The 16,017-nt window shown below is 31.7% G+C and overlaps 1 protein-coding gene across 4 annotated transcripts in view; it reads right to left on the reverse strand.

Moving 5' to 3' along the window:
* The window catches only part of Tomosyn (syntaxin-binding protein tomosyn), a 360,116-nt gene that overhangs the window by 25,905 nt on the left and 318,194 nt on the right, over window positions 1-16,017 (reverse strand). For 3 of the 4 annotated variants that reach the window (XM_076402721.1, XM_076402718.1, XM_076402719.1), the window contains 11 exons: window positions 14,325-14,522; window positions 12,229-12,427; window positions 8,340-8,544; window positions 6,567-6,642; window positions 6,354-6,505; window positions 6,004-6,298; window positions 3,798-4,035; window positions 2,182-2,313; window positions 1,987-2,129; window positions 975-1,176; window positions 321-626 (listed from right to left, as the gene is read on the reverse strand). In XM_076402721.1, the coding sequence (XP_076258836.1) occupies window positions 321-626; window positions 975-1,176; window positions 1,987-2,129; window positions 2,182-2,313; window positions 3,798-4,035; window positions 6,004-6,298; window positions 6,354-6,505; window positions 6,567-6,642; window positions 8,340-8,544; window positions 12,229-12,427; window positions 14,325-14,522 (2,146 nt within the window). The remainder of the gene's footprint in view (window positions 1-320; window positions 627-974; window positions 1,177-1,986; window positions 2,130-2,181; window positions 2,314-3,797; window positions 4,036-6,003; window positions 6,299-6,353; window positions 6,506-6,566; window positions 6,643-8,339; window positions 8,545-12,228; window positions 12,428-14,324; window positions 14,523-16,017) is intronic. The other variant, XM_076402722.1, reaches the window with a different exon arrangement.

The following is a 16,017-nucleotide window of genomic DNA, read 5'->3' on the forward strand; positions in this document are numbered from 1 at the left end:
CCGTTTGAATGAACTTCGGAAAAGTTTTAATGATACATATATGACTAAAGCATATTTCGTAAAGGTAAAAAAAATATTTAACGAGCGTTACAGATGATGGATGGTTCCTTCTGAAAACACGTTAATTAAAAAAGATGATCTTGCGAAAAAGTAATTTGCTTGTAATACATTATAGCAACTCTTTAACGATGATTTCCCAAAATCTTCATTATATAAAAATATATAGTTGATTGTGATTTAAAAAAATTATTTATTAAGCAATTAATTTTAGTATTAGTTAGTGATACAATTAGTAACCCCCAACGAATCATCTTACTAACCACTGTATTTTCATCGGACTCTGGTGAACTGCCGTTCTCCTGCTCCTCCAAGTTATCAATCAGTTCATTGCCAGGCAACACGCCAGAATAGAAGATACTGTGCCGTTTCTCCTTCAACGGGTTCTTCAATTTCAAATCGACCTTGCTCAGCTGACGCTTCAGACCTTTCCACGTGGACGATTTCCTCCTCATGGCCAGCATCGGTATCGGGATGGACTCTTTCTCGTCTTCGAGGGCCTCTTGGGCCTGTTCCACTGGTATAGGACACGCTCCGAAATTAAACGGATATTCCGGCGACCTCCCCATCTGTTGAGGTTTGGGTGATTTTGTAGTGTAGCAAAGAACAGGGTTGAACGGGGGATGAATAATAACTTGTGTTCTGTGCTGCACTAGCTCAAAAAATAATTTGAAATTAAAACATAACTAAACAGTTGCAAGGTTGGTAGGTGCAACTCATCGTTAATTTGCGAAATAATAATGGAAAACAAAATCTGGGTGTTTTAATGTGCCACTAATCTAGCTCACTCTATTAAGTTACGTTTTTTCTTGGATTGTTTAAACTATATGTTAGAACGATGTGATTTGACTTTTGTATTATATCCCTCCGTACGTTCAGTTTCAACTATTCTAATTTGGCGTGTACTAAACACTGACCTGGTCTATGCTGGGGCTGCGCGGTTGTTTTTCGATTTCCTGAGGAATCCCCTCTGGGACTAGTTGGTTTTTCTTGGGGCTTCTGGGTACTCTAGAATAGGGATCTTGAGCGCCGTATAAGTCCGGACTGCCCACGTTCAGGAGGCAAACCCTCTGCTCGATATCGACGATCACTAAACCTGATTCATTTCCATAAGCCATTCTAAAAATTAATCATTGAATAAATATTGCACTTTTCGTAGTTTTGAGAAAAATTGTAAGTAAGGAACAAATTGTGTTATTTTACGTTTTAAGGGATCATATTAACTTGGATATTTATATAGATTTAAATGATGCATAGGTTACTCAAGAGTGATATTTAAAAATTGGGAATAAAAAATAGATCTAAACTATTATTATTATTATTAGACAACTTTTATATTGCATTTTAAAGTCCCCTTTTTACCATCTAGGGTTTATCTGGACTGGATCAACTGCTTAACATTAGTTCTCAGCCATGCTTCTTGACACTAAGCCTATCGACTAGCCAGTGATCAACTTAAAGAAAATCTCAGAAAGCATCCGGTCTCACCCAGTTTGATAGCAGTGTGCCTGGCATGGTTATTCCATGGTTAAACATTTTTTGGAAGAAATTGTTTGTTCATATTGGCATACATAATTTGTTAGTGTACGATGAACCGATTGTGTATAACTTATCTCAGATCACAATACCATTTTATATCTTTAAATTTAGAACAAAACTTTAATTTAAACAAAAATATTTTAATAAACCTAGAATTATATACAATAAAGTCTCAAAATGTTATTTAAATTCATTGAGTAGCTTCCGAGAAAAAGATTTCCAAAGAGTTTGTTTTTTCGGGTACTAAGTTAGTACAACCCCTTAATATAAAATACCGTTAATTTAAAAAATACAAGAACAGTGAGGATGTTTTAAAAGGATACAATATGTATTATTATTTAGTAGTATTTTTCTTGCATCTGATATAGACTATTTAAATCTATTACTCACAAGCCATATGAGCTATTGATTGTTAAAGAGGTGATGTGACTCGGTGGTTCTCCATTGTTCCAGGGCGTTAAACAAACCAGCTGTGCCTGGAAACCAGGCTGCTTTTTTTGATTACCGGGTTTCACCTTAAGCATGAGCCCTTCCTGCAAAAAGCGCCACATGTCTAACTGTCATATTAATTTATTTACTCTTTACTTTTTTATTGTCTAAATCCAATAGGTCTAGTTTGTTAGTCGAACCTGCACTACCGGGACCAGAAAACTGGCAATCCGGCGATATTTCTTCGTCGACGACTTCATAAACGATGGGTATTTCTAACACCATAACCTGTTAAATTACAATATTATTTTAAATAGATTGAATTAATTATGTTAGCTAATTATGCAATTATATAAGTAAATAAAAAGAAAAAAAAGTGAAAGTATAATGCGCATTATAATATTAGAAATCTAGGAAGGGAATGTACACTGATATGAGCCTTAATATAGAGAACAAGGAAGAGTCGATCAATAATAAATAAATTTTGACGCTTCTAAATATCGAGGATAAGTTAATGTTCCCCTTATAAGGAATTAGAGGGCCTTCTGGCTGAAAATAAAATAATAAAATAATTGGCCCAGGTTAGGAATAGAGTTGCTAGGTTCTAAAAGCGTCTTAGTAATTCTTTTTGGCTTAAATTTTGGGTTTTAATTGACCGTGCATTGGAATGAGATGTCCTTAGCAAAATTTGGAATGTTTTCGAAAGATAAAATCGATTGTACGCTAGGGATGAGGCTTGAGTTAACTATGATGATACTCAATTGAAACAAGAGGGTAAGGATTAGTCTGAGTCCAGTATTTCGGTTTCAAAACATGTTAGAGTGTAACAATTGACCAGAAAGGAAAAAAAGACATTAATATATTTTAAGACATTATATCACAGTAAAATGGATATTTCTTTTATTACGACAATTTTTTAATTGTATAACATTGTAATGGAAAAAAAAGGATTTAATGGTTTCGGCCTCTGAGGGAGTTGAGCCATAGAGCTCTACGTACATGTAGCTTTATGCTATATTGCAATAGAACATTCATAATTACATTTAATCATGAAACTCCTTCTATTCAGGCAGGATGAGAGTATGTGAAAAAGTATCTTTTTGAGTTTTTATGCCAGTCCATTAGGCCAGCCTTTGTCAAAGGCTTGAATTATGTCTACAGTACGATCAACAAGAAGTATCGTATTTTTATTTTAATTTGAAGAAAAGTACAACAAATGATGATTACCAACAAGTCTACCAAGCACAACAATATGCAACCACATGTTTAAAATTCGTCAAAGAAACTTTAAATTAGACAGTTCGTAACATAATGTAATGTAATGTAATAAAATATGCTTCTTAAAATTAAACTTAATTACTATTAAATACATAAAATTGCATAATTAAGTATCATGCCTAATATGTTTTATACTCATAATTATTAATATATGCTGATCTACAAGATTAAAACACGATTTATAGGTTTCGACTTTTGAGAGAGTCAAGATGAAGAAGCTCTACGTTAACACTCATTAATAATCTATGAGGATATCCTACTGACCGGAGACTTTTTAATTGACTGTTAGGATTTAATCGATATAATCAAAATAATTATATTTCGGGTTCTCTTGTCTTTTCTTTGGTTTTACTCTTAGCTGAATTCACCACGTACTACACACTACATAGTGGCAGTTTAATCAAGTATTGAATAATACAATAGGTAACGTTCTAGCGTGCAGGAAATTGAAATATACTTTAGATCGTGTTAGCGGAAAGCGAGCATTTACTTACCTCGTCATTACTCTCCGTTTTCTTGTACGTGAACAGAATAACGTGACTGGAGGCGCCGGCCACGCACAATTTCCTTGATTCGGGGCAGAGGGAGATCAGGTGGATGGCGAAGGGATCGTCGTCCGCGTCCACCGACCTGGTTTTCGGTTTTTCGAACACCTTGGCGGTCTTTAGTTTGTACAGTACTTGGAGAGTACCGGCGCTGGCGTCCCAAAATTTGATACTACCGTCCGCGTGACTGTAAAATTCAATGTGTCTTTTTAATTTTTAGGTTATGACTTTTTTTTAACACATTTTTGAAACAAATTTAATCTCCAAGACTATCGTTCAATGTTTTGTAAGAAACATGTAGGCTGCATACGATAAAGGAATCGACGATTTTACACTTCGTCTAGCAATTCGAACTATAGTCTATTCAAAGTTTTTTTGTACATACGTCATCAAAATGTTTAATGTATTGCCTGCAGCAATTTGTAAATTCGTTTCAGAATCAGACAATATTTTTCTTCTCATTTTATTCTAGTTAAAAAGAGACTGATTAGTTCGAACGGGTAAACTATTGTGGCTATAAAATTAACTGTAGTTTTCAGATGTACTATAATATTAAAATAAAATATATATGATAACATTTTTGTTCAATTATTTTATTTATATTATGATTTTGTTCAATGTCAAAGCTAAACTGTACTAAAACTCAGAGGTCATGCGGTAAGATTGCGATGTTTTGACGTCACAAATTTAGATGACGTATGTACAAAATAACTTTGACTAGACTATATCAGTTAAGGTGTACTTCATTGACCAATAGCGTAGTGATCTATAGTATATTCAAAATTACAGTGCACTCACATCATCCAGGTGTTTAATGTATTATCTGCCGTAATTTGTAACTTCGTTTTAGAATTAGACAATATAGACAGAGAAGGAAACTCCTCATATTATTATAGTTAAGAAGAGATGCAATGTTGCTTGTTCCTATAAATTTCAAATCGCTGCTTATTATTACTTCAAAATGCCAAAGCCAGACAAAACAGAACTCGAACACGAACGAAAAATATACTATTGGATTCACCTAATAGAAAAATAAATAGTCCTCATACGAAGCGGGTGACGAATCAATATCAGCTCGATGATAGCTCTATCAGGGATCAAATATATAAAATGTATAAAAATAGTGAGTAGTTTTTTCAATATAACATAATTTAATACAATTGTTTCGGAGGAAATTATTAGTCTGGAAAGTATCCATAGAAAGCTTTGAGATAGGCAGCTCTTTGAGGGATGTAGTACATCCCTCCAAACATCTTTGATTAATATACGATTTAAATGATGTAAAGGTAATCCATGAAGAGGTCTAATGAAACTTCCAGACATAGCTTTTAAAAGAATACAATTTTTAATAATATAATAAAATCAAGGAAGACTTATTATTTCAATTTGTGTATTTAGATGAGAGATGGATATTTCAGAAAAGGACATTGGGTCACTCATGGTAAGATGGTAATAAAAATAGTGTTAAGACAACAAAAGTTAATGGAAAAACGTAAATGTTGGAATAACTATTGATTAGTAGTTTAAGTCTTTGGATGATATACCAATTAGATCTACTATAATGTTAAAATAAATTATACTTGATAACAGTATATTTGTTTAATATTTTATTTAGATTAAAATTTTATTATGTCAAAATAAACTAAAACTTAATAGGTTAATAGTTAATGAGACAACAATGCATCGTTTTGACGTCATCAATTCAGATGGCGTAAGTTTACTGTCAATTAAACATCATATGAAGTTTGTTTTCAAAAATAACAACATTTATTTCATTGTAATCCTATTTAGTTCAGACATAATAGTTCTTTTTCAATTATTACAATAAATTAAATAGTTCAGTATAGTAAAATCACGACTTTTACCGAAATTTTCGGTTAGTTGAAGATCTATTACGGTTTGTTTCCCTTTGGTTTCTCTGACACATTACATATCATATATTTATGTCAGCTCCGTTATTTGTTATCAGCTAAAGGCCCGAGATTAGGTGAAAATAAACTGACTTTATATACGTTTTGTCATATTTACTGGACCTTTATTATTCATTTACAGGTTTAAAGACCCTTATCTAATGATTTAAATAGAATGTGTCAAAAGTGTGGGTTTTCAGTTGACAAAACGTATAGACTAGATTATTAATAATGTTACAGCTCACCCAGTAAGTATAACTTCAGCATAGCTGCAGGCTTGCGCAGACCAACTACCGCCGCTAATTGGCCAGTCCATGTCACTATAACCCTGTCTCTTAATGGCACCCGCCCTGCCTACTGAATAAAACGCGGGGATAAGATCAGCTGGACAATCAGCTAAATAACTGACGCATGTGACCGGAGATTCGTGTATATCCATTGGATACGGATTTTCGAGACATGGAAATCCAGGCGTCTGAAGGTCCATGACTACCAGATCGTTCTGTAATAGGGCTATGATAGCGAAAGGCTCTTGAACGTCTGTAAAAATATGCATAAACATGTATCGTTAATTAAATTTATTCTATCCCCATACCGCTAACGTAAGGAGATTCACAGAGCGTGACAAAATCGATGACATTATGTTCCATTTCCAGTACAGTGGTGGTTTTGTTATGTACAACGGTAATACTGGGGGTTCTGATTTGATCGTAAGGCATACCACCAGAAAATATTACATAAGCTTCTCTATAAAATACACAATAGTTCGGTATTTGCTCGACTGCGCAAGGTAAATGCAAAAACTCACCCTGATTTGCTACTTTTCCATTCTACTTTATTTATTGTTTTACATTGTTCAGGTCTATTATCTTTGTTTAGTTTGGCTGAAAAAAATCGTTAGAAAATATTTACATGCATTAGTGATATATATATCTCTTGCTCCCGTATTTCATAAGAAATACGAAAACATTTTGAAGAATTTATTAAGATGGTGTATTAGTATATATTTTGCTTTAACAATGTTTACCTTTGTATCAACAAAACACAATTAACAAAAGACATTGATTTTTTGTTTGAATTTGACGAAAACTACAACTAATGGCGAATATGCTCCCTAAAAAAGAATATTGGTTTCAGGGATTCCAGGTGGAACGCGAAGGATGGTCAGTATAACTTGAATATGGTGACTTGGAGCTGTTGTTAGACTATGATTTATGCTAAATTTAAGAGAAGTTCGTAGAAACATTGAATATCTCAATTTCAAGCCTCCTCAAGGCCATGAATATTATGTAAAAACAAGGAAATTGAGTTTCGTGTAAACTCGGGATCACTAAGAGACGTTGAACGATGTTTTTTTTCTGGTGCTCCAATGATAAGGGACGATTTTTTTGTTTCGAGTCATGACGGGACATTATATCAACCAAAATTTAAATAATCATGGAATAAGCACCCAAAAGCGTTCAATATTTATCGTAAAAAGCGAACGCAGTGATCTACCATGAGCTGCTATTAGCGGAACCTTACCTACAAGGAGGTTACCCAACATGAGAACGTTCCATCGCATGTTTGAAAGTAATCAAGAATAATTTGAGCTAGGCTTTTCGTAACATAATATAACCTATATCCTAAACCTAAATATAACATATAAATAAATATGCTTGACCGTGCTTTTATTTAAAACTAAACTTTACATTATATTATACAATTAAGTACTTTGTCTAATATATTTTATACACATCATTATAAAATATTACATACGGATTTGGACGGACCTCGGTTATTGAAAGAGTTGCCATGAAAAGCAATCATCATGTTGACATACATATTCATGCTTGTCTGAATATTTCGTAATGTTTTAACAAGAACACGTTGCATCTTACTTTTTAGTAAGATAAGACTTTTTTGCTGTTACCTACGATATCATAATATCGCGATATTTGAGAAACTGCTGTTAAAAGGTGTTAAACCAGTTATAAAAATACAAGATTTCCAGTTTGAATTTCGAAATAATGACTCAACAATCGACCAAGTGTATAGAGTAACGTATAGAATATTTATTATATTTATAATAATATCACTTGACAGATGCCCGATTCCTCAAGCAGAATCAGTTAAATACCTCGGCATGCGTCTCGATGGTAAGTTAAATTGGAAACATCATATTAGACAAAAATCAGAACAGATCAGAGTTAAAATCAAGCAAAAAAGAGATTGGTTTATGACTCAATCATAAAGCCAATTTGGACCTTAGGGGTGCAACTGTGGGGTTTGCACCAGAACATTAAACCAACTACTAATTCAACGCTGCCAAAACAAGGTTTTACAATCAATCACCAATGCTTATCGCTATGTAACCAACGAAGAGTTGCACGATGACTTCGAAATCAAGTGGATTGACGAAATTATCCAAGATTTCGCATTATAACATTAAATAAGGTTACTAAATCACAACAACGTGAGAGCAGTATAACTACTGTGATTTTGAACTAAGAGTCAGAGGCAACAGCATGTAAAATAAATAATTTAGATGTTACTCCATTTAGAATTACTATTTAACCAATAAATATATTAAGCAGCTTACCGTGAGGTTGTGAAATATGCACATATTTTTGATTGTTTCGAATATTCCATGTTGTGAGCGTTCCGTCCGTATGTGAACACATAAACTGTTTTCCTTCGTAATGCCATGCGATCGATCTCAGTTCGCTAGCCTGCCATCGCATCTCGGAACTTCTGTTTCTGAGATCCCATAACACGATCTGACCACTTTCATAGCCTATTAATAACTAAACATATTTACATTAATATTTCACTTTAGTATGTTCGCCATATATCATTCAGTACAAACCTGCCATGCAAAATAATATAATATACCATACTACATAATACAATTAATTTTTTGGTTTATGAGCTGATGTGCGAGGTTGTTCAATAAGTATTGTATATTTTGAAGCACATGTTGAGATATTATATAGTATTACTTCAACTCAACTTCAATATACTTATATATAAGTTATTCAATAAATTCGAAATGGAAAAAAATGTTTATCGTTATAAAAATATTAAGACAACACCAGACCATACACACATCGATAGTGATTCATCAGAAGTTCCGGGAGATCGGTAGGAAGTTGTCTGGACTAGCCTGGATCTGGCACCAAATGATTACCACCTGTTTTTGCATACGGTGGACTCTTTTGCTAATGAAATGTTGCTAATGAATTAAGTTCGTAATATAAATGAAAAAACATATTTATGATTGTAAGAAAGATTCGATATTTGTGTGTTTAATTTATAGCTCCTATTCTTTAGACTTTCGTCGTTTTCCCAAAGGCGTCAAAATATCTCTAAATGGCAGTCAATATCTTTTTAGTTGATAAGAATCGTTACGAAATTATATTTTGAGATATGAAATATAAGAGTATGTTATCGTTAAGTCAGAGAAAATACATTTGGCGTATAATCTTGATGTCTAAAAAAATTTTTGTTTGTGCTCTCATTTTCAGCTGCGTCAACAGTTGAGTTGAGATCTTTAAGAATGTTTTTCCATAAACCTAGTCTTTTCTCATACATTTTTGCATTCAATTGGGATGATGACTAATTCTGAAAAATCATTTTCTAATATTCTAATTTATTAACTATTTCTGAAATATATATTATATAACTATTTTTTCTGTAGGAAATACATTTAATTTAAATAAATTAATTCTAATTTTACTTAATAATTTTATGATTTTCTCTACTTTAAAATTAAAATTCGGGTATATAGTTGGTAAATAATAAACATGAATGCGTCAAAATATATTATTTTGCAGATTAAGTATGAATTCTAAAGTGTATAAGTGGTGTGTGAATCTGTACAATATAATTAGATAAAACAATCAAATGATAAAAAGACCCAGATATTGTTGAGAACAAAATGACGTTTGCATCCTAGGCTTGTTGCAAATAAATGGACATATCTATAAAATCATGAAAAACACATCGCTATTTTCCCGAATATCCAAAAGCTATTAAAATATTTTTTATGCAAAGCGATATATAGACATTCTATCTGCTTCCAACATTCCTATTACATCTGTCACTAAATACTGACGTACTCTGATTGGTGTACAAAACATAGAAATGGAAACACCTGTAGCCATATTTTGTGAGTCTGAATAACTAGAGGTAAAAGGATAATAGGTTTGTTTTTTCCTCTCGATTTTATCTTTTGTAAGACCTCTTAGATTATATTTGCTCTCTCTCTCTAAGGAAACTTGTTGTGATGACGTTATATTTGTAGCATTTAAGGTACATATTATTTATTTCTCCACTAACGAGATGTTTCGAATTTGTTCTTTCAGCTGTATACTGATAAAAAGAACCACACAGTAATAATATGAAAAATACTAAAAACAAAATGTATATGTGGTAATACAACAGGCATGAAGTGTTACATATATTTTTATGATTCTGCTATTATGTTATGTTATCTAAATGTTCAGAAATATATTTTAGTTTGCGAGTGAAACTATACCTAAACTTGTTTAGTTATTGGCAAAACAATCTACAAAAACAAAAATTAATCAATCAGCAAATGGGGATCTTTTTTAAAACGATTAATTTTAATTTTGTACATACCGAGAGCAAAGAGTTTCTTGTGTTAGATAAAGAAATAAATGCGATTTTAAAGGGCAAAAATGAATAGCTACAATGAATTGCACGGTACATGTTTTAGTACCTATAAAAATATATAAAAATTTTGTAACCAAAATTCTAACATGTAATTACCATATTCCCTAAATTCAATATTGTATTTATAAGTATATTTTGGACAAATCTTTTTTTAATTTATAGTATTATATTTTATAATATTTAAGACAATAACAATGAACAATTTGAAAATCAGTTAGTATTTTATAAAAAAATATTATATTAAACGTTTATTTTTCAATTTCCCCCTATGCTAAATAAACTCGATGGCGCGCTATCAGGTGGTTTAGGCGAATAAAACTTGACAGCTTTATATAACGAAGATCGAAGTTTATTTTGTGGACTGGTCATTCTTTCAATTTTTTAGTTGTATTTTATCAAATATCGACCTAAATATGAAAACGGATACCAAGTCCATTCATGCTACTTCATTAAATGAATATAATATTTTTGAGAGTGCCGACTACCGTCATCATCTTTAGTCCAAAATGTCGCCATGGAAAAATTGGGGCCAATGGGACACCACAAATGGATAACATCACGACAGTCACATTTGTTGATGATATTACTGCTGATACTAGCTGCTGGAGACAATAACGAAGACGCAACAAGAAAATTCCAATAGACAAGAAACACGCTACATAATTGAACCAAGATATGAAGAAAAAAAGGTAATCAAAGCAAATGCATATTGAATTTACATAAAATCAAACCGCACATACAACTATAATAATAAATAATACTATCATCCTTTATAGTGACAACGCAAATATTTTCTGACGAATTTCCATGGAAAATCGTTATTATTATTAAGTCTTTATGTTGTACATTTAAGTATTTTAAATATAAGAAAATATAGATTAATTGAAATAAAATATCAATTATCCAAATATAATAAGTTACTATTGTACAAGCAAATACTAAAATTGATATGGACTTATAGAATCCAGGAGATGTTCCGTGACACGTATTATAAGTAAACTACAACATTTTTAAAACAAAGTCTTAACATAAATCTTAGAAGCACTTCTATCAAGTACAAAAAACATATTGAACAACCCCAATGGATAATAATTATAATTATTATATTAACACTTTATTTAAGATTATATAAATTCTTGTAGTCTAAGGAGCTAGCAAAGTTTTCAGGTAAGCTGATCTTTTGACATATCATCTTTTTCAGGCAGGAGTTCCGTTTTCCAGTGCGCATCGTGCCTGTACAGGTAAAAACGCTCAATTGTTAAATTAACTAAGAATGGTCATTTTTTAGTGACTTTTGATAGGCTTAACCAAAATATTTAATTCATTGCCAGACATTTTTATGATTGTTTATAATTGACGCTACTTTTTATTTATAAAAAAAATTCAAATTATTTCAGTATGGCTGTAATTTTTATTAAATTAAGACATAGACAATAATCTATTGTTAAATAATAAGCCTCATTAGGTAAGTCTGGGAAATTGTTGAGATCAAAAGTCATTAGAAAAAAAATCCATTCTTAATTAATTTAAAAATTGTGTATTTTATCTGAACAGGTACGATGCGCACTAGTAAAGGTAAATTCCTGCCGCCAGCCAGATGGGTCGAGTGCTGACCGAAAGAGTGAAAGAGATGAAATGTCCCAAAGATTAGCTTACCTGAAATTCTTGTTTTCTCTAAGTTGCTAGCTCCCATACTATAAATGAAATGTGAAATAACTTTTTTACATTGCAAAATTCACATCCTCTATTAACAAATGAAACAAAGCTCCATTAATTTCGTAAATATTACTTACTTTACTTGCATCTAGGGGGTTATCGCTAAGATGAACGATACAACCTGGATGCGTTTTCCTGGTCAATTCGATGGCCTTATTCCAATTGATCACGTATCCCGACAAGGAGAAATTCTCTATTTGTACAATGTGCACGTTTCCCTTCTCAGAACCGACGTATAACCATTTTGATTGCAGTGGTAAATGCACACAGGTTATTCTAGAATAAAACAAAACTTTACGAGAAATAGTTCAATTCCTTGGGCGATGTGTTTTCAAAATCGATATAATATAACAAGATTTAGTTTCGGTATCTATATATATTTATATAGTCTATCCAAAATAGCAATAAACTCACGTCATCCTGATTTATAATGTATTGACTAATGCAGTTTGTAAATTAGTTTTAATACCACACAATATTTTTCTTCTCGTTTTATTCTAGTTGGAAAGAGACTCAATGCTGTCTGATGCGTCCGAGCATGTAACCGAATCAGTCTACAAAAGTTGTCCAGTTGCCAAATGTCTGTAAAATTCTTCAAAATATTAGTGATAATAATTACAGGCTATAAATCGCCTATAAATATTTATAATATATATATATATATATATATATATATATATATATATATATATATATATATATATATATATATATATATATATATATATATATATATATATATATATATATTATAAAATTCAAATCGTTGCTTATTATTATTCTGGTTGAAAATGCCAACGCCAATAAATAGTCAATCAGAAACAAATTCTGTCTCTTATAACTTCAAACACGAACCAGATAATGGGGGCACCTTCTTACCAGTAAAGAGCGCTAGAGAGGTAAGTATTGATACCATTAAATATTTAGTTATTGGAGGTTTCATTAGAACTATTTTTATTGCATTGCGGTCGCACCTAAATATTAGTACAAAAATATCTCAAAAAAAGAAAAAAAATATCATTATGGATTCATCGAAAAAAAAGCGTCTACATACTTTGATGTTAGTTCTACTCAAGATTAAATTTATGATGATTTATGTATAAAAACACTTAATCTAAAACAGAGATAACTATTATTGTAGAATTTATCCATAGAAAACTTATAGAGATGTAGCTCTTTAAAAGATGTAAGTTATTCCTTATATGCTTTTAGGAAATATAAGATTTATATAATATAGTAAGACGACCTACAAAGAGGTCTAACCGAACTTTCAGATATTTCTTGAAAATGATGCAATTTTTAAAAACATAATAAAATTAAAGAATATTTCTTGTTTCAATTTGTGTACAGCCATATATATATCAAAATGAAACATTAGGACCCTTGACAAGACGCTAACAAAAAGAGTGTAAAGATAACAAAAGTTGAAGGAAAAAGATAAAAGTTAGAATAACATTTGATTAGAATTTGTTAATGATAATATATTTGTAATTATGCATTACAGATATATTGTTATTAATCTAGAAACAGGAATGGTTTTACTCCTTGACCATTTAGTGATTTTATACGGTTCCAAGAGCCACTACCATGGAGAAATGAAGCATACGTTTTTTCTCTGTTTTGAAAATCAACAATTAAAGAACTAGGAGGGACCGTCAGTTACTGTTATGGACAATGCATCATGCAATAACATATTGGTTGAAAAGATCCCAATTATTCAGGATCATGATGATCCCAGGATAGACAGAGGCTATAATTGGCTTGCAGATATGGTGAAGGTATTAGGGATAATGCAGTGATTAAAACTAATAAATTAGTAACAAAAAAGTACAGAGGTAGCAACAGAAGAAACTAAGGAGAAATAAGTGATATTAGAATGACTTGACAAGGAGACACAGTGAGGAAGAAAACAAACTAACCATAAAAAGGGAAATATGCTCCCGAACGAAAGTAAAATTCATTATTTATACAACTGCTAATTAGGTAGATTAGCTATATTTTAGAGGATACCATAAGCGGTTAGCAAAATAGTTCAATGTAAACTAAGCATTGTTTTGACGTCATAAATTTAAATGACGTATGTTCATTGCTATTTTGGATAGTATATTTTTGTCTGAAACTCTTTACACAAGTTTTTTTTTTTCGTGCTTTCATTAGAACTTATGTGACTTACTTTTCTTTTTGAAATTTTAAGCTCTGAACTATTTGGGGCACTTTTTGTCGGAAGTTCCAGAGATGCAACGTGTCGTCCGCGGTTGCAGATATCAGGGCACCTTCGTTGACCAGGAACTGGAGATGAAGCACAGCTGCCGATCCTGGTGGACCGTCCATATCATGTCGTACGTGAACATCAACACCCGGCTGTCCCAAACTGAGTATATTGTTAAGGGAATAACTTAAGATGAAAAAGTGAAGAATAATTAGTGTAGATAAAATTTAGTATTTAAGCACATTACATTTAAAATACTAATTTTAGGGAATTGTATTTGCACAAAATACATGCCAAAAAGTAACATTTAGATTGAAATTGTATGTGTTGTCTAGTATAAATTAGTCCCAAATAAGATTCTGACTATTCTGTTAGTTTTATTTAGACTATACATATGTAATAATATAAATAATTGGACACAAGCTTGGAAAATAAGAATAAATGAAAGTAAATCTGTACATGTGCAGTTCACCTATAAAGAGACCGTATAAGCACCAATAACATTAAATAACACTATCATTCCATATAGCACCAACGCTAAATATCTCGGAATGAATCTAGATGCAAGACTTCGCTGGAAGGAACATATAAAGAAGAAAAGGAAAGAACTGCAATTGAAATATAGGAAAATGTACTGATTAATTGGAAGAAAATCACAATTATCAGTACATAATAAATTGATATTATATAAGCAAATATTGAAACCTATATGGACATACAGAGTTCAATTATGGGGATGTTCTGCAAAGAGTAACATAAATAAAATACAAATTTTTCAGAACAAAGTCCTGAGGTATTGTGGGTGCACCCAAATACTATAGGACTGATTACCTACATCGAGACCTTCAGATGCCCACAGTCAGTCAAGAAATCAAGATAATTGCAAGGGGGAATGAGGAAAGACCCCATTCTCATATTAATATTGAAATATTGCAACTTTTGGATGCCACCAAAACAGGACACAGACTCAAAAGAATCAAACCATCTGATCTTATGTAGTGTTGTGTAGTGAGGTGCATATATCAAAAAATTCAGCACTGACATGTATAAACATAATTTCACCAGAGACTGAGTTAGGGCGATGGGTCCTCCTAGCTATATACCTAGATTTAAGTTAGCATAAAGACAAATTGTAGGTTAGACGGAAACGACTAGTAACAATGTATTAATTAAATAATAAAAAATATATAGAATCACTCTAAGGACCGTAAAGTTATACTGGGTGTGTTTATTCATATCAAATTTTGTAGGAAACATTATTATGCAGAAACTGAAATCTTGCAACCTTTCTATATTAGTTACAGATCATGAGGTTGATAATTATGCTCAAACCTCAATATCAATCCCAAAATTAATAAAATTATAATAATAAATTTCCTTTTTTTGGTTTAATAACTCTTACTTTTTTATTTTACATGCCTAAATTTTTTAAACAAGAATTAGTCTAATATATTTATTAGTTTTACTTAGACTGGACAGGAGTTCTGTGGTGATAAGTGTACCTTAAATAATATGATAGTGTACCCAGTGTCTTCAATCATAAAATTACACATTTAAGTGATACGATATAGTTCCAATTTCATCGCTAGTTGGGAGTGACCTACAAAATATAGAAATATAGAATGGAACATATTAAATAGGTACACCCGTATGGAAC

The sequence above is a fragment of the Rhynchophorus ferrugineus genome, unplaced genomic scaffold (assembly GCF_030347505.1).
Source record: "Rhynchophorus ferrugineus isolate W39M unplaced genomic scaffold, kcgeb_rfMv2 rfM4, whole genome shotgun sequence".
In the NCBI taxonomy this organism is placed as follows: domain Eukaryota; kingdom Metazoa; phylum Arthropoda; class Insecta; order Coleoptera; family Curculionidae; genus Rhynchophorus; species Rhynchophorus ferrugineus.